Raw genomic sequence first — 27,937 nt, 5'->3', positions numbered from 1 at the left:
CTAGAAGTTATTCTTCTAAACAATTCCCTCCCAATCCCCATCTAAGTAGTCAGAGAGAACTGACAGTTAAAAAAATGGCCTTGTCAGGAAGAAAAAAAAAAAACAAACCTCAGAATATTTAAACTTTTGCTTTAAGGTTCATCGCTTTTCTCCCTTTTGCGGGAGAAATAAGTTATTTCAATATCCAGTCCCTGGAACATCAAGACTTCAGTTTGTTATGATTTCTTTCCTATACTGTCTTAAGCTTTCTTTTAAAAAAAATCAGCCTGCATAAAGATTGCTTTTTCTGATTACTGTTGCTGCTGTCAGACCTGACTCTCCCTGCACCCTTGCAGCCCCCAGCCACCACTGCCCACCGCTGCCCCCGGGGTTGCTGTGGCAGGTGCCAGGCCGAGGCCAGGGGCTGTGCGGTGGAGCTTGCACAGCGCGCGCCGCAGGGGTGGCGGCTGCAGGCCAGGCCGCGCGAACTGCGAGCCAGGCAGGGGAGCGCGGAGGCGGGCTGCTGTGCTAGCCAAGGTCTAGAACAGACTTGCTTCGCGCCAGCTCGCTCTCCGCCTTGCAGGAGCCCAGGAGGCCGAGCCTTAGAGAGGCCCTGCGGCTCTCTGCAGTCGTCTTCATTAAAACCCCCCTACCCACCCCAACCTCACCCCGCCGGGTTCGGCGCAGTCGGGGTTTCAAGCCGTGAGCTCTGCCACCCGCCCTCCCGGCTGCACCGGGCCGAGCACCGCCCCAGCAGCTGGGGCCTGGCCGACCGGCTCGAGCCGGAGCAGCAGACCGAGGGCGGCGAGCTGGGGGCTGGGAGGCGGGAGGAAAGGGCGCGGAGCGGGGAGGCGGGGCGAGCTAGGCGGCGAGTGAGAGCGCCAGCCGGGCGGGGGACGGGGGGCGGGCTGTGGGCGGTGCCCGGCCTTCCCGCTCCCGCCGCACTGCAACTCCGCGGAGCCTCCTTAAAACTCTGCCGTTAAAATGGGGGCGGGTTTTCAACTCAAAAAGCGCTCAATTTTTTTCTTTTCAAAAAAAGCTGATGAGGTCGGAAAAAAAAAGGGGGGAGAAGAAACCGGCACAGTCTCTACAGCAGCAACAGAAGCAGCAATTGTTTGAGCGGAAAAAGGAGTAGGAGAGGGAAGGAAGGAAAAGAGTAGAAAGGGGGACGACGTTCCCAATGTCTGTTGGGTGAAGGGACAAGCCATTGGGGGGGAGGAGCGCCGGCTACAAAAGAAACTGTCACCGGGAGCGCTCAGCTCGGGAGAAGGCGGTGCAGCCGGGCTCCGCTCGGGGGCACAGCTGGCTGGCGGCCGCTCTGGTCGGCGGTACAGTCTGGGAGCACCGGCTTGGGGGACCGCGAGAGGCTGGCGAGGTGGCACCCGGCGCCCGAGCCGCTGGGCTCTCGCCAAGAATACGACGGGACTGGCAGCGCCCTGGGACTGTGATTGCTGTGCCACGCTCAGAGCTTGGCTTGCGCCTCCCCGGACCCTCGGGATCTCTGGAGACTCTCTGAAATCCAGGAAAGGAAAGCAAAGGCAGCAGCTCCACCAGCGCCTCTAGTAGGAAGTCTGAGTTGACTTGGTCGTAGGCGGGAAGTCACTGGTGGGCTGCCCGGTGCAGCCGCGATGCGGCCGCCAGCTGCCCCAGCAACCCCAGCTCTGTAGAGGCTTCTCGCAACGCCCTCGCTCTTTCTCGGACTGCTAGGAGTCCCAGGACCCGGCGGTGCCGGCATGACCGGCTTGCCGAGGGCCCGCCGCGCGCCGGGCAGTCTCCGGAGACGCGCGCCCAGCCTGGCTCCCACGGCCTCGGAGGCTCGGCGGGGCTTCGGCAGCCGGGCGGGCGGGCTTCGGAGCCTTCCCGTGCCGCACTAGCCCGCGGCTGGGCCGGGACGCACGTTCAGGCTCCTCCCTAGAAGTCGAAGCTACTGGTGTGTCCTTAGGACCTGTAATTTGGGGGGGGGGGTGCTAAGGAACTGCTACTCCCGTTAGCCTTTGGCGATCTTCTTTTAACTCCCCCTCCGGAGCAACTCAGCATCCAGCCTCCGCAGCGCTCAGACTGCCACCCAGGACTCTGGACAAGCCCTTCGGCTAGACGGATGGAGACCAACCCCCACCAAGGACCTGCCCCTGCACTTCTGGCTCGCTCGGCTCTAGTCACCACCGTGAACCAGGGTGGGTTAATGACTTTTCTCCTCCCCCTCGACTCCCCCCTCCCCCTCATCTTTTCTTTCGCTGTATTTTCTACCCAGGTCTAGTCCCTTAAGTCCCGGTACACATTCCTCACAGAGATCTGTAGCGCAGGTACGTGACAGCTCTGTCTACATTTTACATCCAGAGTAATTTATCAAGAATATATGCGTCTTTCTGTACTTCTCTGTTGAATCGCTACAATTCTTCCTAGGGGTTAAAGCTAAAAAGCAAGGAGCGGAGCCCCTCTCCAATGGCTCAGTTTTGCTGAATAATCACGTGTGAATCGAGGGGCGGGCTTTTGGCAGGCAGATCTTACTAGTATTTACTACCAAGCCCTACTCCAGATTAGCCATCCCAGTCCTTCTGTCAGTCTCTGATGCCATCATGCAGCCTGGTTAGAAGGGAAGAAAAGGGGAAAAAGAAAAGCAACTAATTCATCTTTTCCTGATCGTCAGGACCGTAAAGAATGGCCGAGCCTTGGGGGAACGAGTTGGCGTCCGCAGCTGCCAGGGGGGACCTAGAGCAACTCACTAGTTTGTTGCAAAATAATGTAAACGTCAATGCACAAAATGGATTTGGAAGGACTGCACTGCAGGTTGGTATCCAGAGAGGTGGGGAAAACAGGTCAACAATGTTGCCTACGTGACCTAGATTTCTAGAATAACAGTTTTTTTCACTTTCATGGGTACAAAATTCACTGTCTTTAAACTTAGCTGGTTGCCATATTTCATATCTTTATGTGGATCCAACTCCACAAAATGACGTACTTTGAGCGAACTCATCAATTCCAATAACATCCTTAATATGAACTGAGTTCCAGGTTTTGTCTCAGTTTTTGGAATGTTTTTTTTTGTGACGGCGGGGATTTGTAAGTAATCCTAGCAGTGCCGAGGGTCTCCCCCCCCCCACTCCAGGCAGTTCTGTAAACATATTATGATTATTATTTGAAGAAAATACACTTTTATATTACTGCTTCGGGTACTTGGCTCCAGTAGTTGACTTTAACGTTAAGTTTCTTGACAACTGACAAGAGAGTGTTTTTCCTTCAATTGCTTCTAGTTTTGACAAATGAACGACCTTTCCTTGTTTGGAATGGGTGGCCTGGGCACGGGGACAGGATGTACATTTCACAGTTAATGTAATACCATCCACCCCATTTAGGACTGAGGTGGAATAAAAAGTTGAATTTTATAGTTAGAGGTGAACGTTAGTGTTTTGTGTTTCCTTCTTTCCTTCCTTCCTTCTTCCTTCCTTTCTTTTTTTCCTTCTTCAATTTTTCTTCTTTCTCTCTCTCTCTTTTGTCTCTGCGGTCATGCCGGTCATGCCGTGGTATGTTCTAATTTTCAGTAATTAGATTTACAAGCAACAAATGAAACATATCCAGCTGCCAAGTATTGTACCTGATTTTTTCCCTTGCTTTGGACATTATCCTGTAACTTAGTTGAAAGAATTAGAAAGATGGCAAAGTAGTCTCAAATAGTTGCTTTATTAGAGTTCTGGTGGTGTTCTTATGAGCTATTATTTGAAATGCAACACTCGAAACTACTTTTGAAAATCTGTTGTGGAAAGGATTTTAGAGTGCTTTATTTTGTTAAGAAATTAAAAATTAAGTGGCAAGAGATGTTTATGATGTTCCTAAAATCTATCCATTTATATCATAAGGCACTGGTTTTGCAAACATCTCAGAATTAAGGAAGCTTATGCATAGATGCTGAAATATGTGTCTTGTTATTTTTTGTAGATTAAGTGGGAAGTGATTTTTTTTTTCTTTTCCACCTAGGATTTTTTTCTAACAGCCTTGATGCTGGTAGACAACAATGTCAAATTTTTAAAATGTTGAGAAGTTTCCTTATGAAAACTCAAAAAGATTATGTAAATCCCACAGGGAATGGGCTATCTAACCCATGCTCAACATAGGATCTTACAGGATTTTTGATGAACAGGGAAACTGGGATTCTATTATTGCAAAAAGTAAATTTTGAGAAACATTTTTTGCACAACTCTGCAATCTTGTTTATATTAAACATACTTATCAAGATACTAACACCCACTTATTGTGGTTTAGTCCTGGTACATAAATTAACGAAACACACAAACGGGAGTTCAAGTCATATTTTCATTATATACAATCCTGACTCTTGAAATTGTGTCATAACTTCAGAAGAAACTTTAAAAACAACTTCCAACATTACTACTATTTTCTGTGAAAGATAGGAAATTGTCTTCTACACTTTTGCTTATTTGATTCAGCTGTAAAAACATTTACCCCCTTTCTAGTGCAAGCTTTTTAATCAGGGTAATGTTAAAGTCCTTAGTCATACAAAGACCCAAGGTATCTGTCTCTTATTTTTTCCACTTTAGGTCCTTAAATGTGACTAAATCTTTGGAGGTTATGGCAAAGATTGTGTTCATTTTAATAATCAAAATAAATTTTATTGGAGTAATTGAAAAATAAACAACATCATTTTTACCACTAGCTTCGAAGGAAGGGCTAAAAGTCAACAACAGAGTTTTATCATCAGGGAAGCTTACTACCTTGGCCAGATATATAGTTTGCATTTATAAAACATTACTCATTCTAAATATATTATTTAATTTGTGATCAACAAACATCTGAAAGAAATGAATTAACTTTTTGTGTGTTTTTCAATGAATTATCACTTAGTTTCACAAACATTTGAGCGTCAGTTGTGTAATGGATAATAAATTTAGATTATGGCTATACCTAAATGTAAATGCACCCAGTTAAGATGATGATATTCTGGCATTTTTAACAATATTATATTTTTCATAATTCAATTACATGTATTTCAAAATTGCATGCTTCTCTGCAAGATATTTTATAATTATGAAAGCCTAATGCAGACTTCTTATTAGAGTAAGATATATTCAAGCAGTAGTAAATAAATTCTTTGCTATGCAAATTATTTGTATATTGATAGCAAATTATAAGACCACATTCTGGCTTTTAAAATATTGACAGTTTACAAATAGCTATTCCTAAATGCCTGATAGCAACTGCAAGGGAAATAAGATGGAATTAGTAATTGACTATTACACAAATAGGCTCAAACCACAAGACAAAGCTGTCTGTGTACCCAAAATGGACACTATACCTTATTTTTCTTCTTTTGGTCATTTAAAAATTAGGAGGTTGGTTATAATTTTAAGAAGTGGTAGTATAGTAGGATAACTGCTCCACTTCTTTCAAGAATAGCTGCCATACAATCACTCCTATCTAATATATGGCATTTTATGAGCTTTGCTGTAGAAAAATCAGTATCATAAGCAATGTAAGGCACTGTTGCCTATTTAACAATTTTAATAATCAGTATCACTTAAAATTTAAAGGATTTTTTTTTTTAGAGCTAGAGGATTTTGAAGGATTCTAAGCATTTTAATACACCTAGCAGCCACTATACAATAACTTCCAAAGAGAAAAAAAATTAAGCAAAATCTTGGAAATTGAGACTGTTTCTATTTGGAGGAAAATGTCTGAAATTAATCATTTAAGAAAAATATGAGGCCTGCAATTTTAAAAGATTGCTTTTACATGAGGTGATGGAGCTTAATATTCTCTAGGGGATTAAAGAAAATCACACAACATTTTTATTTTCAACAACTATTCAGAACACCAATTTTACCCACATTTGATTTACAGAATTAACACTCCAGGTACAGTCTATGAACAAGCAAACGGCAGTTTATTATTTAAGTCTGAAATTCAGCTTCTTTTATTGTTATAAGTTCATGAAGTTATGGAACATATAGAAGTGATATATTAGTTAATTTGATATAATTTGGATCAGCTTTGTTCTGTTGCTCAATTTACTTTATGTAGTAGGCTCATTTAAAATAATTCATCATAGAAGCTTAATTTTCAGAAGTTTTCTATGTTTATCTGGTAGTATTCCTTGAAACTGGGCCCTTCAAGTGCCATTATATGGAACCTCCCCAATCTTACTCCGTTACCCAAAATAAAGTTATATCCATAAGAGACGAATGTTTTAAAATGTTGTTATGGCAGAAGGACTTGAAGGATTCTACAGTTTCCCTCTTCCCCCCCCCCCCCCCCCCGACTCATTTCTAGGTTATGAAACTTGGAAATCCTGAGATTGCCAGGAGACTACTACTGAGAGGTGCTAATCCCGATTTGAAAGACCAAACTGGTTTCGCTGTCATTCATGATGCAGCCAGAGCAGGTTTCCTGGACACTTTACAGACTTTGCTGGAATTTCAAGCTGATGTTAACATCGAGGATAATGAAGGGAACCTGCCCTTGCACTTGGCTGCCAAAGAAGGCCACCTCCCCGTGGTGGAGTTCCTTGTAAAGCACACTGCCAGCAAAGTGGGGCATCGTAACCATCAGGGGGACACCGCCTGCGACTTGGCTAGGCTCTACCGCAGGAACGAGGTGGTTAGCCTGATGGAAGGAAATCAGGTGGAGGGAGCTGCTAATCTGCAATGAGTGTGGGGAGGGCTTTCCCACACTGCCTTCTATTTTGTCAGTAATTGGTTCACTGTCTTATTTCAACCTATTTGTTAAAATTCAGTTTTGTTATATTTTAAGCAGCTAGTTAAATCTTCTGAAACTGCTAAGTGGAAATCTTAACACAGATTTATGGCTATATTTAAGCAACATTTTTTTTCTTCAGCAAAATCATAAGTTCTAACATGTAATTGCAAATAGCTTTGGCTTTCTTCTGCATATATATATATTTCTTTTTCTTTGCTTTTTCCACTATCAGTCTCAGTACCTACTTGGAGACTTTGTTTTTAAAATGGTTTGTTCTGATGCTTCTTTTGCCTAATTAAAACACATTTTCAAAACAGGGCAGTGTTTTATGTGATTTTTCACTTCTCTGTACATCTTGCTATCTGCTAAGGAGAGCCATAATGAAAGTTCATGTTTTATATGTTTTGCCATTAGATAAAGTAGACCAATTGCAAAACTAGACATATTCTGTCAATGATTTAGCCTTTCTTTTCTTCTCCTTATGCCTGACCACCTCAAAGATTTTACTTGGTGCCTTGTATTTCTGCTTTAAAACAGATTAACAATACCATTGAAAAATATCAAACCCAAAATTATTTCATTGTGAATTTAGCCTCAGGTTTAATCTTTCCTTTTTCTCAAAGTTAAGATGAACATTTGAAAGGCAGGTTTCAGATGTGATAATCTAAAAACAAGTACACACTAGCTGTAAAGGCTATTTTTAAAAGACAATGCTGCCTTCATGCACCACCTTAAAAATGTTTCCTATTAGCTGATTTTTTTAATCACAAAATGAAACAATTGGTGTCATAAGTATACTAAATGCTACACAGACCTTTTTTCTTCCTGAATATAAAAAATGTAAAATTACAAGCTGTTTCAGTATAGAAACAGAATGCAGATACCAATTTTAGGGAAATAAAGGACATGTAAAGAAAAATAGACTGCATATAAACAACATAATTAACTTAGGGACTGCAGTTTAATAAACATAGAATCTTTCAGAATAATTTGACCACTCCTACATATAGTACTTGGTTCTTAGAAGACTTTTTAGCCAAAGCATATAAAACCTCTTCATGTTTCTTATTAAAAAATTAAATGAAAAGGAAATATATTGCCAAGAGAACTTTCCAATATTGCCTTGCCCTGTCATTTTAAAGATTTTCACCAAAAAAGATCTCAATGTAGTTACCATTGATAAATTTATAAATACTTTATTCGTCATCTCCCACAAGAACAAAGATGTTTAATATGAGAGTCCCTGCTTCTGCTTCATAAACTCCCTGCCTTTGCTTGAAAAAAGAACAAAATATTACTTCAGGGTTTGTTGAAGGGCATGGCTCTGATGCCTGTCCTAACAAGAATCAGAAAGGTTGTAGGCAAATGGCTTTCAATAATTAATTTTCCATGATGTTATGAAATAGTTTAGTAGAACATTTAATCTTTTTCATTAGGTGCTAAAGTTTGCCCTCCCTAAGTTAAATGCAACAGAATTTCTACCACTTTTAGGTACAAATGCATTTATTTTTGACAGCAACATGAAAATAAATTTAGGACACTTAAAACTTAAGGGGGTGGAAATTTAGAGAGTTTTGAAGGAAAATGGTGTATTGTGGACTTAAAATGAGAAAATACTGCTTTAGTAAACTAAATGTTTTCTAAACATGATACTAATTAGAAATAAAGACAACACTTTACAGGTTGCAGCTGTAAAGATGGACGTTTCTGAATCTGAAGTCCAGTATAATGAACTTGTCTATATGCAATAACTATTAGAATTGCTCTGTAATTACTTCAAATAAAAAGGCATAGGACATTCATAAAGCTAAAAAGAAGTACTTGTGCAGTTGCTTTGTTTTCAGATGGTCCAGAGCACAGTAGGCAGAAAGGAAACTATCTTCATCAGCCTAACATTTGGTAGGCAATGAAACATCAATGCATTTCTATCTCTGGCAGGAAATAGCCATGCTAATCTAAGTATTTTAGAAATGAGTTATATGGTCTTCTCTAGGAAATATGAGAAACCATTACTCAGTCTCTCAAAAAACCTCGATGATATTCAGTAAGACCCTTGAATGTACAGAAATCTATAGAATGGAAGAAACAGTGCTACTGAGTTCCATAAAGTCTGTCTGGCTGCGAACTACCGTGGGGAAGGGTCTGAAATTATAAGCAGAGTGGAGACGCAAGTGCTAATTTATAGTGAACTGAGGCCCAGGGATTGACGTCATTTAAAGGATGGAGGATGCTAGACTGAGATGCAGTTCTGAGTCGCATCCTAGCATCTTCATAGGAAGACTCCACCTTTTCCCAGTAAACTGAATTCCCCAGCTTACACCTGGGGCAAGCGGGGGGGGGGGGATCACTAATAGATTGTCAGTCTACGTTCTGGTTCGGTACCACTAGTCAAACTACATTTCACCATATTTCGGTAATGAATACACTCCTCTAATAAGCATTACAGCATCTCGCCATGGTTACACACATACCGCTCGCTGGATGACTAATACATAGATAAAGAATCCTATCCCAGGGAAAGCAATTCAAGTGGTAACATTATAGATTTCCTTTATTGTGCTGATATAACGAACGTGTGGAGTGCCTGTCCCAGAACTGGTTTCGAAATCTGTTTCCAAAAAGGTGCTTTCGGCTGTTGCCGGGTCGGAGTAGTGGGCGGGTGAGGGGTGCAGAAGCTGTAATGCAGAAGCGCTGGTGGATGTTGGAGCTCGCTCTAGCGAGAAAGGGTCACACTCGCAGCATTTCTGACTACCCTAAGCAACCTTCATCAAAAGGTTAAGGGGGAAAGTCCCTCCCTTGGCCTCTCGGGACTGTTTTGATTTTGCACTGCAGTTTCAAAAACCAGATATTCGTAGGTAGCAAGTGAGACGGCAGGAGACAACCATTCTGAGACCCTGGCCAAAGCCCTGTCCCCTGCCAACCCAAGCTCTCTCCGGAGGGAATGTAACGACACCCCTTCTGTCCCATTGAAGCCCTCCAGCCTCCCACTGCAGCTCCCGGCTTCCCAGTGAGGAAGTCCGAGCACCGAGCTCCCTCAGTGCGCGCAGAAAAGCCCGGGGTGGGGGTGGCGGAGTTTCAAAACCGTTAGTTCGCCTTGTCTGTGTTTTTCTTCCCTCGCTAGAGTTTCTTTTCTTTTTCTCTTCCTGTCCAAATATTTCAAATTTCCGCGCCTTAAATAACAGTCCCCTTTTATTTATTTAGTTTCCCCGGCAGGTTTGGCCGCCCGCTTGTCTCTGTCCCCCAGCGGGCCCAGGGCGCCTCGGTGCAGCCTGCAGCCCCTGCGAGCTGCCCCCGGCCCAGCCAGCGCGGCCCGGAGCGCGCCGGCCCGGGCCTCAGCCCCCTCCAGCCGCGACCTCGCGTGACCCAGCTCTTCCCGCACACACAGCCAATTCTGGTCGCCCCGCGCCCGGTCGCCTGTCAGCCTCCGGGCTCGCCTTTCCTCCCCGGACTTTGGAGTCTCTTCTGCTTTGGGGTTTGGATCCAGGTCTCCATGGAGCAGCTGAAAGACCGTGGCCATTAGAAAGCAGTGGAGGAGGCCAGTGGCCGGAGCCTGCCCCAACCCCCACCCCGCAGTTAACCTTGGAGGCGCCCTGAGAGTGAGTGTGAGCGCGGCTGCCCCAGCCGGCGGGGACGCGCGGGCGCACAGCGCAGCCAGCGCAGCGCAGCGCAGCGAGCGGGAGGCAGGAGCTGGGGGCGGGCAGGAGCGGGCCCTAGCGCAGCCCAGCAGCCGCAGAGCCCGGGGAGCTGCGGGCTACAGAGGCGGCTGGGGTCCTCCAGCCCCAGCTCTCAGGCAGCAGTCCTGAGGAGGAGGTGGCCAGCCCACTGCACAGCTCTGGGGACCTGCGCCTGAGAACTAGGTCCAGAGGGCGACTTGGGAGTTGGGGCAGGCGCGCGGGCGAGTGCCCAGTTCTTAGTGAAGGTGAGCTGGCAGCGAGACGCGGCACCTCTGCGAGGGCAACTCCATACCCAGTGCCAAAGCCAGCACTCCCTCCTCCTCCCCCGTGACAGCTGAGGGCAGTCGGGCTCGGAGCCTCGAGTCCGACTGCAAGGAGGCCAAAGCTGTTCAGCCCCTTAGACTATTCTAAAATTTGCACTGTGGCGTTACTCCTCCCTTCCCCACTCCTTTAGTTTTGTAGGCGTCCGGGATTGAAAATGAAAATTCACTCTGAAAAGACCCTCAGCGTGATAAATCGAAAATTGCAGGCAGGCTGGGATACGGGTTGGTGTCTGGCACTGATAACACCTAGAAGGGATTTCTATGGTATTTTTTTTTAAAGTCACTAACCAGATATAGATCTGAAAATTGAGTCTGGATCTTCAGCAATGCCTCAAAAGAAATAATAACGATAAAACAACAACCCTACTATGGATAGGAACTTGCTGAATTAAGTCTCCAGTAAAATGTTTTGTTGCCATCTGCTATAATAACATTGTGCGAAGTTCAGGTGTTAGGATGTGGGTTTGGAAATCTTTGTGCTGTCTTTAATCCTCAAAGACATTAAATAACAGCATGGCAACACACCAGGCAAAGGTTATCCTTGCCACCACAGCACCTGCAAAAGCACAAGTAGAACTCACACTCTTTTTTGCTTGCTGTGTTATAAAATGGCTTCTGAGCCTTGCAGAGGTACCGGCACACATGAGGAGGGGGACAAGCGAATAATTTATAAACCTACAGAAGATATATACAGAACATTCACAGTGATATACTTCATTTGTCCCATCTTACCTTTCTGTGATCCCTAGCCCCCATCCTCATTTGCCATGGAGATATTTTAGTGTAGGCCTATTTAATAAGTCTGTATACAAGATTCCTTCCTACACACACACACACACACACACACACCTCTCATGGAGATATTTTAGTATAGGCCTATTTAATAAGTCTGTATACAAGATTCCTTCCAACACACACACACACACACACACACACACACACACACACACACACCCCTTTCTCTCTCTCTCCCCCACCCTCAAACCTCCCAAATGTTTCCTGTTTGCCCAAACGAGCAATTTTTTTTGGGGGGTGGCATAAAAAATCCTTATCCAGTCACCCGTGATGTCTTTTGAGCACTAAGAAGAAATCTTAGAAACATTCAGTCCTATGAAAGAAGAAATAAACCAAACCCCCAAACCTCCAAACCTCCAGCACATTCAGATTTGTATAACTAAGATGATACTAATTATCTGTTAACACTAAAATAATGGAACAGTTTCTGTAATTGGTAGGTTTCTGTAATTGGTAGGTTCATGAATTGGCATTTTTGGAGATACTTTTGCTCTTGCTCAAAAAATTAATAATTTATTAATTAATACTTTATTAAAATTAATACTTTATCTTAACTATATAGTAGCTAATTTTTACATGCCCCAATTTCTTAGATTGATTATACGAATAGTGAAAGTCCACATATAAACTACAGCTGACTCATTTTAATGTTAATTTTTAAAATTTGGACAAAGGCAATCAAATTGTCTCCATCATTGTAATACAGTCCATTCTGCTGTTTCTTCTAAAACTTTAGTTTGCACAACTTGATGATAAAGAAGTGTACGTCCTTTAAAAAAGTACTTCATCACACTGTCACCTATACTTTTGGCTGTACCCATCTTAAAAAAAGTTTTGTATCTTTTGCCTTCACATTTTAGATGATGAACATAATTAGCATGTAGGAAGAGGTTTTTAGTTCTCTTTTATTTCTGTTTCCTTAGCCACCCATTTCTTTCTTCACAAGCATTACTTCAACATAAAAATCATATATATAATGCTAGAAAGTAATTATTATCCCTAATTGAAATTTATCATGAGTCTATAAATTTAAAAAGTTCAGTTTGTATTAAATTTAAAATAATGTTATGTTAAAAAGTATAGACAGTAGGTTGTAGCAAGTGTGTATTTATGTTGTGGACATATTTCTGGAATCTTAAAGCATATTGAATATATGCTGTGATGTTTAATATATAACTTGAATATAGAAAACATTACATTTAATCTCTATTTTTTTGTAAAGTGATCTAGTATATTTTAATTAGTCATCTTAATATGATGAGAGTCACTTTTAACTAATAAGTTAAAGTGTTAATACTTATGTAAATATAGAAACTACATATCAAATCCAAAATACTATTTTAAAAATAAATTATCTCTACTGGCAAATTATATATTTTAATTTTTATGATTTTATAGTTAAATTTTGCACTTGGTATATGGACCAAATTTTTCTGTTTGTATGTACAGAGTTGGTAGTGTTCAGGTAATTAAATAATATTTCTTGGTCCTGTCATATGTGAATATCTTTATGTATATGCGTGTATGTTTAGATATAGGTAAGGATATTTTCAATAATGATACAGAGAAATAAGTAAATTAAGATTTTAGAACTAACCATACAAATGCTAGTCCAAGGTTCACCTAGGTTATTGTTTCAGTTTCTTATCATGAGGTAAACGTATATGAAAGCCACTTAATATCCACAAATTAATTTAATCAGATTTGAAGTGCTAGAAATAGAACTGTAATTATGACAAGAGGAAGAATAGATACTTTAAATATCTTAGATAACCATATGTATAGATTAATATACCAGCTACATGATGGACAGTTTGCTAAAGAATCTAAAAGCAAGAGCAAAGCAAAACCTGTAAATGATATTTGCCCAATAATCCAAAAGCAAGTAAATAAGATGGAAAAAATGTTTTCTCATATCTTTATTGGGAATATAAATAGATTAATTTTCTTAGTATTGTTTAATCTTACAGTTTCCAATGAGGTGCTGCACTATTTCACTTGGATAATGCTTTTAAAACACTAGTTAGGAAATAGCTGTTTGTCATTTATGATCTGTTTTTAAATTACATATATCAATGTTTAAATTACATATATCAATGTTTTTAAATAGAATAGACACATGTTCTGTCCAAAGAGATCAAGTTCAGCATAATTATGAAAGGATACACAGTTACAGCTGGGCATCTGGACTGAACTGAGGGGATGCTTAATGTGAAGCCAGAGTAAGGCCACATGGAAGACTACTGAAATGACTGTATGCTGGTTAATTTGCTTAAAAGTACTCAAAATGTATCTGAGCTAGTATAAATTGCCTACATTTATTCAAATACACCACGTTCCTACTGGAAAAGCAGGTGGTTATATACAAAGAAAGTTTTAATAGAAGAAGGAATATAGATAGCCATGTTTGTGTTGAGAAAGACATCACATATAATGGATAAAATATTAATGTAACATTATGAAAGAAAACTGAACATAATTATATCAGTTGAAGATAAATTGTTTTCAGATTATTAACAAAGTTTATTTACCACATTTTAAAGACTTAACATGCTGAGTTCTTCAAACAGATGACTATTATATTTATAAAATATATACCACTGGAGTCGGGCGGTAGCACAGCGGACTAAGTGCAGGTGGTGCAAAGCACAAGGACCTGCATAAGGATCCCTGATTGAACCCCCGGCTCCTCACCTGCAGGGGAGTCACTTCACAGGCGGTGAAGTAGGTCTGCAGGTGTCTCTCTTTCTCTCCTCCTCTCTGTCTTCCCTTCCTCTCTCCATTTCTCTCTGTCCTATTCAACAACAACGACATCAATCATAACTACAACAACAAAACAACAAGGGCAACAAAAGGAAATAAATAATAAATAAATATTAAAAAATATTTAAAAAATATATACCACACACTAAGGAATGTTTATTAATTTCTAATTTTTTAATTTTATGCAAAAATTCTCCAAACTACTTTTTAGCTTATCATATCCTGTTTAAAAAGCATGCACTATACCGTACAATCAGCAAAGTTTGTGGCTTATCAACATAAAGTAATTTAAAGATCAGTGCTTTCTAAGGAAAGTGTTCTGTTTCAAATTACCAAGAAGTAGATCTGAAAATTTTTAGTAGCACTATTTGTCTTCTATGAACAAATAGATCATATTTAGGATCAATATAAGATTAATTTTTGTCATTTCTGCAGAAAAGTAACATTTTGTATTATTGTTTTGAGCTGAAATATTTAACAGTTAAACTATTGAAGTCTGTATAGTAATTGTAAGGTTTCTCTTTATTCAACAGTAGAACAGACTAAAAAGAAATCAATTTGATACATAAAATTCAGACTTAAAAATTCATGTTATAGAAAAATAACATTAAATAAACCAACATAATATTTGCCTCACATAAAAATTTTCTATTAATTTGGGGGAAAGAGTGAAAAATACTTAAATTCAATTTCACTAGATTAAAAATTATTAATTTCTTATCCAATATTTCAGGAAACATCCTAAATATTTATAGAAATGATATGAACAGCTTACAAAGTAAGTGGGTCTCTATTAAGGAATAATAATAGAAATTGATCTGAGAGAATTTACAGAAGATATTTAATGTAGGTATGCATATATTATGAGGGCAGGGGAGGTAATATAATGGTTATACAAAAATATTTTCATGCCTGAGACTCTGAAGGTCTAGATTCAATCCCCCATGCCATCATAAACCAGAGGTGACCAGTGCTCTGGTTAAAAAAAAAAAAGGGGGGTGTGGAGGGTAGATAGCATAATGGTTATGCAAAGACTCTCATGCCTATGCCTGAGGCTCCAAAGTCCCAGGTTCAATTCCCCGCACCACCATAAGCCAGAGCTAAGCAGTGCTCTGGTTAAAAAAAAAACAAAAAAACCCCTCAACTATGACTATAATAGCATATAAAAGTGCTCAATAAAATCCTTCTGAGTCATATTGAATTTTGCCATCACCCAGGAGACTTTAAAATATTAGGTACTAGTGGGGGTTGTATTGTTAAATGGGAAACTGGGGAATGTTATGCATGTACAAACTATTGTATTTACTGTTGAATGTAAAACATTAATCCCCCAATAAAGAAATAAAAAAAAAGAAAAAAAATATTAGGTACACAAAAAACAATAAAATATATCTTAATGTCTTTTTGTCACTTCTGAATTTATATATACATAAATTAGCTTATAATTCAATATGAGAGAAAAGAAATGCAAAATCAAGCAAGTCAGTAAGTCAATATTTATTTTGTATCTGCGTTGTCTAATATTAAAAACCTCTTTTCAGTTGGACTATTAGTATCACATTTTATAAACCATGTAACTCAGACCCAATGATGCAGAATAATTTGCTATTGGTCACTTGCTAGTAGTAACTGAGAATATAGAGAAGCAAACCCATGTCTTTACTTACTTCATTATGGCCAGATAGAAAGATTTCAAGGGCATGGGGTAGATAGCATAATAGTTATGCAAAGAAACTCTCATTCCTGAGGCTTCAAGGTCCCAGGTTCAGTCCCCCTACATCACCACCATCAGCTAGAACTGAGTAGTGCTCTGGTAAAAAAAATAAATAAATAAAAGAAAGAAAGAAAGAAAGAAAGAAAGAAAGAAAGAAAGAAATTTCAGGAAAATTACCATAAACCTATATCAGCTTGACATTTAGGTACTAAGAACTCATCTTTATTTATTTTTAAATTTTTTTCAAAGATATTTATTATTGGATAGAAACAGAGAGAAATGGAGAGGAGAGGGGGAGATAGATAGATAGATAGATAGAGACACCTGCAGCCCTGCTTCACTACTTGTGAAGATTTTCCCCTGCAGGTGGAGACTGGGGGCTTGAACCCAGGTCCTTGCACACTGTAATGTGAGCACTTAACTAGGTGTGCCACTGCCTGGCTTCCTAAGAACTCATTATATTCCTCAAATAGTTTTACAACTTTGTGACTAGTTACTAGAGGTTTTCCACATCTAAAATGGGAGTCATACCTGTTTTGTCATATTATTATAGATAATAAATGTATAGTCTCATTAATAAATAAGTAAACCTTAAAAATATGTAAAAAGTGTACTATAAAGTTCTTTGTACTCAATACATGTTTAATAATGGCAACAATTTGAAAATCCATTCTTGCCCTTAAGAAACTTGAAGGTATGTAAGTAAATGAAATCTACATATAATATATGTAGTAACTAATTTCCTAGATACCTACCAACTTCCAAAACTAAGTAAAGAGGAATTGGATAACATGAACAGGCCCATCACAGCTAATGAAATTGAAACAGTTATCAAAAATCTTCCCAAGAATAAAAGTCTTGGACCAGATGGTTTTACAAATGAATTCTACAAAACTTTCAAAGAAGAACTAATACCTCTACTTTTAAAAGTCTTCCAGAAGATTGAAGACACTGGAATACTCCCTGCCAGCTTCTATGAAGCCAACATCACCCTGATACCAAAAGCAGACAGGGACACAACCAAAAAAGAAAACTACAGACCAATATCTCTGATGAACATAGATGGGAAAATATTGAACAAAATTCTAGCCAACCGGATACAGCAGTATATCAAAAAGATTGTTCATCATGACCAAGTGGGGTTTATCCCAGGCATGCAAGGTTGGTTTAATATATGTAAATCAATCAATGTGATCCACCACATCAACAAAAGCAAGACCAAAAACCACATGGTCATATCAATAGATGCAGAGAAAGCCTTTGACAAAATACAACATCCCTTTATGATCAAAACACTACAAAAAATGGGAATAGATGGAAAATTCCTGAAGATAGTGGAGTCTATATATAGCAAACCTACAGCCAACATTATACTCAATGGTGAAAAACTGGAAGCATTTCCCCTCAGATCAGGTACTAGACAGGGCTGCCCACTATCACCATTACTATTCAACATAGTGTTGGAAGTTCTTGCCATAGCAATCAGGCAGGAGCAAGGAATTAAAGGCATACAGATTGGAAGAGAAGAAGTCAAACTCTCCTTATTTGCAGATGACATGATAGTATACATGGAAAAACCTAAGGAATCCAGCAAGAAGCTTTTGGATATCATCAGGCAATACAGTAAGGTGTCAGGCTACAAAATTAACATTCAAAAGTCAGTGGCATTCCTCTATGCAAACACTAAGTTAGAAGAAATTGAAATCCAGAAATCAGTTCCTTTTTCTATAGCAACAAAAACAATAAAATATCTAGGAGTAAACCTACCCAAAGAAGTGAAAGACTTGTATACTGAAAATTATGAGTCACTACTCAAAGAAATTGAAAAAGACACAAAGAAGTGGAAAGATATTCCATGTTCATGGTTTGGAAGAATTAACATCATCAAAATGAATATATTACCCAGAGCCATCTACAAATTTTTTTTTTTGCCATCTACAAATTTAATGCTATCCCCATCAAGATCCCAAGCACATTTTTTAGGAGAATAGAACAAATGCTACAAATAGTTATCTGGAACCAGAAAAGACCTAGAATTGCCAAAACAATCTTGAGAAAAAAGAACAGAACCGGAGGCATCACACTCCCAGATCTCAAACTGTATTATAGGGCCATTGTCATCAAAACTGCTTGGTACTGGAACATGAACAGACACACTGACCAGTGGAATAGAATTGAGAGCCCAGAAATGAAGCCCCACACGTATGGACATCTAATCTTTGACAAAGCGGCCCAGACTATTACATGGGGAAAGCAGAGTCTCTTCAACAAATGGTGTTGGAAACAATGGCTTGAAACATGCAGAAGAATGAAACTGAATCACTGTATTTCACCAAATACAAAAGTAAATTCCAAGTGGATCAAGGACTTGGATGTTAGACCAGAAACTATCAGATACTTAGAGGAAAATATTGGCAGAACTTTTTTCCGCATAAATTTTAAAGACATTTTCAATGAAACGAATCCACTTACAAGGAAGACTAAGGCAAGTATAAACCTATGGGACTACATCAAATTAAAAAGCTTCTTCACAGCAAAAGAAACCACTACCCAAATCAAGAGACCCCTCACAGAATGGGAGAAGATCTTTACATGCCATACATCAGATAAGTTTAATAACCAACATATCTAAAGAGCTTGCCAGACTCAACAACAAGACAACAAATAACTCCATCCAAAAATGGGGGGAGGACATGGACAGAATATTCACCACAGAAGAGATCCAAAAGGCTGAGAAACACATGAAAAAATGCTCCAAGTCTCTGATTGTCAGAGAAATGCAAATAAAGACAACAATGAGATATCACTTCACTCCTGTGAGAATGTCATACATCAGAAAAGGTAACAGCAGCAAATGCTGGAGAGGGTGTGGGGTCAAAGGAACCCTCCTACACTGCTGGTGGGAATGTCAATTGGTCCAACCTCTGTGGAGAAGAGTCTGGAGAACTCTCAGAAGGCTAGAAATGGACCTACCCTATGACCCTGCAATTCCCCTCCTGGGGATATATCCTAAGGAACTCAACACACCCATCCAAAAAAAATCTGTGTACACATATGTTCTTGGCAGCACAATTTGTAATAGCCAAAACCTGGAAGCAACCCAGGTGTCCAACAACAGGTGAGTGTCTGAGCAAGTTATATACACAATGGAATACTACTCAGCTGTAAAAAATGGTGACTTCACCGTTTTCAGCCGATCTTGGATGGACCTTGAAAAAATCATGTTGAGTGAAATAAGTCAGAAACAGAAGGATGAATACGGGATGATCTCACTCTCAGGCCGAAGTTGAAAAACAAGATTAGAAAAGAAAACACAAGTCGAACCTGAAATGGAATTGGAGTATTACACCAAAGTAAAAGACTCTGGGGTGGGGAGAATACAGGTCCATGAAAGATGATGAATGACATAGTGGGGGTTGTATTGTTAAATGGGAATCTGGGGAATGTTATACATGTACAAACTATTGTATTTACTGTTGAATGTAAAACATTAATTCCCCAATAAAGAAATAAATTATTAAAAAAAAGGAAATGTTAATTGTTAATTAATCCTTTCTTAAATAAAAAAATTTAAAAAAACCAATAAAACAACAAGGGCAACAAAAGGGAATGAATAAATAAATATTAAAAATAATTCACAAAAAAAGTGTATAAAAAAAAAGGAAATGAAAGGAAAAATAAATAATTGTAACAAATTAAAAAGATTATATACAACAAAAGAAAATATTGATAGAAAATATAGACAGCTATCCAATGAATAGAAGATGTTTGCATATGATACATTTGTGCTTTATGAACATAGGTATACACAGATCTCTTCTGATAGATGTTTCTGTTTCCTTTGGGTAAATCCCAGGAGAGGAATTGCTAGGTGGTAGGGAAAAAAATATATATGTAGTAACTAAAAAGCAAACAAGGTGTAAGCAAGTGCATGCTGGTGTGTGGTATATATTGAGCCTAAAAGCAGCCTTATTAGGTATAGTCTTACTTGACGAATTATGATATAGATTTAAATATGGTACTGTGGAAAACTCTTACTGAGAAGAAAAAGATCACAACAAATTGTTGTTTTTTCATATACACTTTCTGAGGATGTTGGGCTCTAACAGGTATATCAGGTGAGCAATGGAAAGTGACTACATGGCAATTAAGTATATATATTATATGATATATATGTATCAGGTGAACAATGGAAAGTGACTACATGGCTATTAAGTTTATATATATATATATATTTTTTGAAATATCTTTTCAGGCTGGAGAGCTAGCTCAATTGAGTTGGGTGCCTGTTTTGTCATGAGCATTACTCAGGCTTCAACACAGCCCCCACTGCACTGAAGGAAGCTTCAGTGCTGTGCTGTCTTTCCAATCTGCATAGTTTGTATATATTTTTTCTTGCTTTTCTTTCCTGTCTATGACCACCAATACAACATTGAATGGAAATGATGAAGGTGAGCATATCTTTACCTTGTTTATAATTTTAGGGCAAAAATATGCAGTCTTTCATTAGTCATGATGCTAGCTAGCTCGAGATTTTTTCAGAATAAAGAAGTGTCTTTCAAGGCCAGGCAGTAGCACACCTGGTTAAGTGCACACATTACAGTTTGCAAGGACCCAGATTCAAGCCCTTGATCACCACCTGCAGTGGGAAAACTTCATAAGTGATGAAGCAGGGCTGCAGGTTTCTCTCTGTCTCTCCCGCTCTCATCCAGTAATACATAAAAAAAAATTAAAAGAAGTGTCTTTCTATTCCTACTTCCATATTGTGGAATTTGTCAGATTATCTCTACTGTTTTTTGAGGTGATTATTTGAATTTCTTATTAGCCTACTAAGAAGATAAATAGCAATGATTTTCAAATATTGAATTAACTTTGCATTCCTAGAAGAAACTCTAATTGGTTATGATGTATTACACTTTAGACATATTTTATCTTTTTAAGATTTTATTTACTAATGAGAAAGATGGGAAGAGAGAGAGAGAACCAGGTATCACCCTGGTACATGTGCTCTGGGGGACTGAACTCAGGACCTCATGTTTGAGAGTCCAGTGCTCTATCCACTGAGCCACCTCCTGGACCACACTTTTTACATGTTTTATATACCAACTTTTTTGTAAGGAGTGTTTTATGTATGTGTATACTCACAAGTGGTATTGGCTTATGCTTTCTCTTCACATCTTAATATAACTGGAATATTTACATCCACCCAGTATTCATATGTTGAAATCTAATGCTCATTGAGATGATAGTAGGAGATGGAGCCTGTAGGAAGTGCTTAGATCATGAGTGTAGAACCCCCACAAATGAAATTTGTGCTCTTCTAAAAGAGACCCCACAGAGGTGAAGAAAGAAAGAGAAAGGGAGAGACATCATAGCATTGCTCCATTATCCATGGAACTCCCTAGGTGCTATGATGCCCTAGTATGCCAATTGAGTCTTCTGTCATATTTCTTTATTTCTTTTTTAAAAATTTTGTTATTGGGGGATTAGTGGTTTATAGTCAATAGTAAAATACAGTAGTTTGTATATGCATAAGATTTCCACATAACAATACAACCCCCACTAGTTCCTCCTCTGCCATCATGTTTCAGGACTTTGGTGCAATACAGCAACTCCAGTCCAAGCTATGCTTAGAGTTTTCCCTTCTGATCTTGTTTTTCAACTTCTGTCTATGAGTGAGATCATCCCATATTCATCCTTTTGTTTCTGACTTATCTCACTTAACATGATATCTTTGAGCTTCATCCAAGATGGGGTAAAGAAGGTGAATTCACCATGAACCTGGGATTTTGGAGCCTTAGGTACTGTCATATTTCAACAAATCTATGTAAATATATATATATGTATATATATATTTTAAGATTAAAAACAAAATGTGGTCAGGGAGGTGGTGCAATGGAAAAAGTGCTAGACTCTCAAGTATGAGTTCCTGAGTTTGATCCCGGCAGCACATGTACCAGAATGATATCTGGCTCTTTCTGTTTCTTCCTATTCCTTTCATTAGTAAATAAAGAAAATATTTTTGAAAAGCCCCAAGGGGCCAGGTGGTGGTGCACCTGATTAAGCACACATGTTATAGTGCTCAAGGACCTGTGTTCAAGACCCTGGTCCCCACCTATAGGGGGAAAGCTTCACAAGTGGTGAAGCAGGGCTGTAGGTCTCTCTCTCCCTTCCTCTCAATTTCTGACAGTGTCTATTCAATTAATAAATAAAGATAATAAAAAATTTAAAAAGCCACAGTAACATCAACTCACACCAATGATAATGGTCTATATCAGAATAATTAGAAACAAGTAATGACAAGTATGTAGAGAATAAGAATTTTGGTACACTGTTAGTGGGAATGTAAACTGGTGCAGCCCCTGTGAAAAACAGTGTGGAGAGTACCTAAAAAATTACCACTCTTGGGCAGGGGTAGATAGCATAATGGTTATGCAAAGAGACTCTCATGCCTGAGGCTCCAAAGTCCCAGGTTCAATCCCCTGCACCACCATAAACCAGAGCTGATCAGTGCTCTGGTAAAAAAAAAAAAATTACCACTCTAGACAAATACTGGATCAGCTCACTCATAGGTGGAACTTAAGAAACAAGGACAGGTAGGGAAAATGCAGGTAGGTAAAACTTGGACAGGGTATAGTGTATTATGCCAAAGCAAAGAACTCTGGGGAAGGAGGGGGAGACAAAGGGGGTATTGAGGGTCCAGGTGCTATGATAGTGGAAAAGGACTTAAATTGAGGGTGAGAATGTTTTGCAGACATATATCATGAGGAGATGAGAAATTGTACTTATGTGTCAACAGCTGTATTATAAACCATTAACCTCTCAATAAAATCATTTGGAAAAAAATTACCACCCTCAATACATTTTTAGGTGTTTACTTGAAGGTCAAAACTCTAATTCAATAGTATATATGCACTCCTATGTTCATAGTTGCACTATTCACAATAGTTAAAACATGGAATCAACCTAAATACACATTAATAGATGACTCAATAAAGAAACTGTGTGATATATACTCAATGGAGAGCTACTTGGGCATTAGACATTAGGGCAAAATGGACAGAACTCAAGGTGAATATACTAAGTGAAAGGCAACTACAAGATGGTTTCACTTAACTAAAACAAACTTGCAAAAGAATAAATAACCAAACTAACTCCTTAGAATCTGAAAACTATGCTAGTTATTTGAGGGCACTGGGAAGGAGAGTAGGGGAGATAGAGAAATGTGTTTGTTGTAATGACATTAAAGTTTTGGAGATTGGTGTAGTGAGTCATATCCACACATATTTGAAACTATGTTCTTTCTCTCTTTAATAATTTTTGTTGCCACCAGGGTTACTGCTGGGGCTCAGTGCCAGCACAATGAACCCACTGTTTCCAGTGGCTATCCCTTCCCCTCCTTTTAAATTTTCTATTATATTAGATAGGACAGACAGAAACTAAGAAGGGTTGGGAGATAGAGAGTGAGAGAGATAGATACCTGCAGACTTGCTTCACTGCTCCTGAAGTGTCTCCCCTGCAAGTAGTGAGTGGGGGCTCAACCTGGACCCTTGCACATGGTAATATGTGTGCTGAGTTGGGCATACCACTGCCTGACCTCCAATATTTAATTTATTTTCATTTAATTTATTTTTGTTATTTACTTACTTTAGCAGAGCACTGCTTAAATATGGCTTATAGTGATGAGGGGGGATTGAACCTGGAATAGGCATGAGAATCTCTTTGTGTAACCATTATGCTACTTCTCAAATCCTGAAACTGTGTTTCTAAAACTAACTGTAAACTAATGTTAAATCAATAACAATTAAAAACACATATTGGCAGTGGCACACCAGGTTGAGTGCACATATTATCATGTGCAAGGACCTTGTTCAGGTTCCTGGTCCCCACCAGCAGGGGCAAAGTTTCATAAGCATCAAAGCGGTACTGCAAGTCTCTCTCTCTCTCTTCCAACTCTCTCAATTTTCTCTGTTCTATCAAGTAAAAGAAAAAAAGAAAAAATTGCTATCAGGAGTAGTGGATTTGTCATGCAGGCACCAAGCCCCAGAGAAAACTCAGATTGCAATAAAACACACACACACACACACACACACACACACACACACACACACACACACACACACACACACACACACTCTCTCTCTCTCTCTCTCTCTCTCTCTCTCTCTCTCTAAACATTATCATAAATATGGTATTTCTAAAGCATTAAGAGCACATAGTACCATCTGATTTGAGTCCCACTCTCCACCTGTAATGGGCACATTTCAGGAGTAGTGAAGCAAGTCTGCAGGTGTCTCTTTCTCCTTCTCTGTCTCCCCCTCCCCTCTCATTTTTTCTCTTTTATATCAAGTAAAATAGAAAGAAGAAAAAGGAGGAGGAGGAAGAAGAGGAGAGAGGAAGAGAAATATGGCTGTGGGTTTGTAGGAGTGGTGGGTTTGTAGTGCTGGCACCAGGCCCCAGCAATAAATAACCCTGCTAGCAAAAACAAAACAAAACAGAAAACAAAAACAGAAACCTGTTTCTCTGCTAATGTCCATGTAAAAGTGGAGGAGCAATTATAGAAGCAAGACCTTCCACATTCTGCAACCCTTAAAGGATTTTGGTCCACATTTTCAGAAGGATAAAGAATAGGGAAGCTTCCATGTAGGGATGGGACACAGAACATTGGTGATGGGAACTGTATGAAATTAAACTCCTATTATCTTACAATCTTGTTAATCATTATTGAAACACTAATAAAAATTAAAAAAACAGTTTCTCAAGTGTACAAGTAACATTTATGAAATGAATTTTTAGAAAATCTCAACAAGGGGCCAGGTTGTGGCATATTTAGTTGAGCGTACATGTTATGAAGTATAAGAACTAGGGGTCAGGGCCTGGTGATGTGGGAGGATTGAACCTGGGACAGGTATGAGAATCTCTTTGTGTAACCATTATGTTATCTCTCCAACCCTGAAACTATATTCCTAAAATATAGGGTCCCCACCTGCAGAGGAAAAAGCTTCATGAAGGGTGAGGCAGTGCTGCAGGTCTCTCTCTCTTTTTCTCTCTCTTCCTTCTGTCTTGATTTCTCTCCATCTCTGTCCAATAAATAATAAATAATTAAAATATTTTTTAAGAAAGAAAAAGAATTTCTCAAGTGTGTCACACCTATGGGCAGTTAATTCATGATTTGGGTTGGGGGAGCATGCTGTGGCACATCTGGTGAAGTGCACAAGTACTATGAACAAGGACCTGACCAAGGACCTAAGTTCTAGCCCCCACTTCCCAACTACAGAAGGGGCACTTCTCAATCAGTGAAGCAGGTCTGCAGTATCTATCTTTCTCTCTCACCACTATCTTTCCCTCCCTTCTAAATTTTTTTCTATCCTATCCAATAAAGTGGAAAAAAAATAAAAAGAAATGGCTGCTAGCAGTGGTGGATTTATAGTGCTGGCACCAAGCGCCAGCGATAACCTTGGAGGCAAAAATAAAATAAAATAAAATAAAATAAAATAAAATCAATAAAAGAAAAAAATTATGACAAGGTGGCCCACCACATTAAATGTATAGAGAAGAATTTTCAGTAACTGATGCTGGGAAAATTGGGCGAGACTAATATAAATAGAAATGTCTCATAGTAGAAGAAATCATTAAAGCAATATCTTTTAAAAAAAATCATCAGACCAGATGTTTTGACAGGAAAAAATGATCACTCTTTGAAGCACAAATAATTCCAGAGCCACTTAAATTGTTCCAGAGCATCAAAATGAAGGAATTATTATTCATGGAATATATGAAGAATTCTTTTTTTTAATTGAAAAATTCTTAAGACAATATTAAATAGACAAATGACCCAATTTAAAAATGAGCACAAAAATTTGTGCTACTTTAAACATTTATTTTTTAAAGAATATTTATTCATGAGGAAGATAGGAGGATATAGAGAGAAAGAACCAGACTTCACTCTGTTATATGTGCTGCCGGGGGGTTGAACTTGGGACCTCTTGCTTGAGAGTCCAGTGCTTTATCTACTGCACCACCTCCTAGACCACTATTTACTCATTTATAGAACCAGAGTAGCACTCTGTCATATGCAGTATTGGGGAACAAATTCCAACTTAGACATTGAAGTCCTACTTTGTTCTTTTTCTCTCATGAAAATAAATTACAAAAAATTGTTTTGGCAGTCCCTGAAAATGTTACATATAGAATTATCATATGGATAAGAAATTATACTCCTAGGTTATATATCAAAGAAAAATGAAATGTTTATTTAAAAAACCAATTTTTAGAAAATTTATTTATTAATATGACAGAATAAGAGAACCAGAGCATCACTCTGGTACATTCAATACTGGGTATCTCACTTGGACCTCTTGATAGTACAGCACTAGCCACCATGCCATATCCAAAGTCACATCCACTAAAAAACTTAAAATATTTTAATTTAATTTAATTTAATTTAATTTAATTTATTTTTTGCCTCCAAGGTTATTGCTGGAGCTCAGTGCCTGCACTACGAATCCACTGCTTCTGGAGACCATTTCCCCCCCTTTTTGTTGCCCTTGTTGTTTATTGTTGTTGTTGTTGTTGGATAGAACAGAGAGAAATCAAGAGAACAAGGGAATAAAGAGAGGGGGAGAGAAAGAGAGACACCTGCAGACCTGCTTCACCGCTTGTGAAGCAACTCCCCTGCAGATGGGGAGCGGGGGGCTCAAACCGGGATCCCTATGCTAGTCCTTGAGCTTTTGCGCCATTTGCACTTAACCTGCTGTGCTACTGCCCAGCCCCCTATTTACTTTTTTTTTTTTTTTATGATAGGGAGAGAGACTCAGACAGACAGAGGAAGGCCTGAGCACCTTTCAGCTCTGGCTTATATGGTGGTGCTGGGACTGAACCTGGGACTTCAGAACATCAGGTATAAAAGTATTTTGCATAACTGTTAAGCTGTCTCCCCAGTCTAAAAAGAGTTTTATGTAAATATTCATAGTAGTACTGTTCATAATAGCCAAAAAAGTGGATGTAACTTAAATTTCCATTAAATAATGAATTAATGAAAAAATGAGGTGTAGCCATACAATATACAGAACTTTTCATTTTTTTGCACTTTTCCCCTTTATTGGGGGGATTAATGGTTTACAGTCAACAGTAAAATACAATGGTTGGTACACATGTAACATTTCTTAGTTTTCCACATAATACTCTAACCTCCCACCTAGGTCCTTCTTTGCCACCATGTTCCAGGACCTGAACACCCTCCCTCCACACCAGAGTCCTTTATTTTGGTGCACTACACCAACTCCGTCCAAGTTCTGCTTTGTGTTTTCCCTTCTGTTCTTATTTTTCAACTTCTATTTATGAGTAGAATCATTCCATAGAAGTTTTAAATTTTTGTCGAGTTCATTTTTTTTTTTTATTGTCACCAGGGTTATTGCTGGGGTTAGGTACCAACACTATGATTCTTCCATTGATCAATTTTCCCTTTTTATTATTTTTCTTTATAATATTTTATTTTATAGGACAGAGAGAAATTGAGAGTGGGAATGGGAGACTGAGAGGGAGAAAGAAAGACAGACTCCTGTAGATCTGCTTCACTGCTCCTGGAGTGTCTGCCTTGCAAATAGGGAGCAGGGGCTTGAACCCAGGTCATTGTACTTGGTAATGTGTACCTGATCAAATTCATCTTATAAACTTCTATTATGAATTTTTGAGTCCTATTGGAAAATAACCTAATTCATAAGCGGGAATGCAATAACATTATTTTAACTGCAGAGTAATATCCATTGGATTTATAGGTCCCGTAACTTCTTCTTTTTTAAAATCAGAGCACTATTCAGCTCTGGCTTATGGTGTTCAGTGGATTGAACCTGGGACTTCTCAGGCATGAGAGTCTCTTTTCATAACAACTATACCTTCTTCCCTGTCCCGATAACTTCTCTATTCACTCTTCTGTCATTGACATTTAGGTTGTTTCCATATTTCGGTTATTGTGAATAGTG

General features: G+C 39.1%; 1 protein-coding gene and 1 long non-coding RNA gene across 3 annotated transcripts; one reads left to right on the top strand and one right to left on the bottom strand.

Annotated features, from left to right (window-relative positions):
• Nucleotides 1-969: 969 nt before the first annotated feature.
• On the top strand, nt 970-7,003 carry CDKN2C (cyclin dependent kinase inhibitor 2C). 2 transcript variants are annotated; one of them, XM_016194100.2, is made up of 3 exons: nt 970-2,153; nt 2,627-2,766; nt 6,262-7,003. In XM_016194100.2, the coding sequence occupies exons 2-3, from the start codon at nt 2,638-2,640 to the stop codon at nt 6,637-6,639; spliced, it is 507 nt and encodes a 168-aa protein (XP_016049586.1). In that variant the 5' UTR covers nt 970-2,153; nt 2,627-2,637; the 3' UTR covers nt 6,640-7,003. The 2 variants fall into 2 exon arrangements, with proteins under 2 accessions (XP_016049586.1, XP_060061895.1); XM_060205912.1 differs by lacking the exon at nt 970-2,153 and adding an exon at nt 2,267-2,282.
• Nucleotides 7,004-9,220: 2,217 nt separating this feature from the next.
• Nucleotides 9,221-10,670, bottom strand: LOC132542523 (uncharacterized). Its single transcript, XR_009553528.1, has 2 exons — nt 10,266-10,670; nt 9,221-10,186 (listed from the first exon to the last, which is right to left on the bottom strand). It is a non-coding gene; the product is annotated as an uncharacterized LOC132542523 (long non-coding RNA).
• Nucleotides 10,671-27,937: the final 17,267 nt, after the last annotated feature.

This window comes from Erinaceus europaeus, chromosome 13, assembly GCF_950295315.1.
Source record: "Erinaceus europaeus chromosome 13, mEriEur2.1, whole genome shotgun sequence".
NCBI classification, from domain to species: Eukaryota; Metazoa; Chordata; class Mammalia; order Eulipotyphla; family Erinaceidae; genus Erinaceus; species Erinaceus europaeus.
The sequence above is the reverse complement of the archived record's forward strand: the minus strand, read 5'-3'. Positions and strand labels throughout refer to the sequence as shown.

Bases quoted from the DNA above. Each gene is read 5' to 3' on its own strand.
- CDKN2C (XM_016194100.2), top strand. From the start codon at position 2,638: ATGGCCGAGCCTTGGGGGAACGAGTTGGCGTCCGCAGCTGCCAGGGGG. The intron at 2,767-6,261 runs GTTGGTATCCAG...ACTCATTTCTAG, and splicing joins TTGGAAGGACTGCACTGCAG to GTTATGAAACTTGGAAATCC.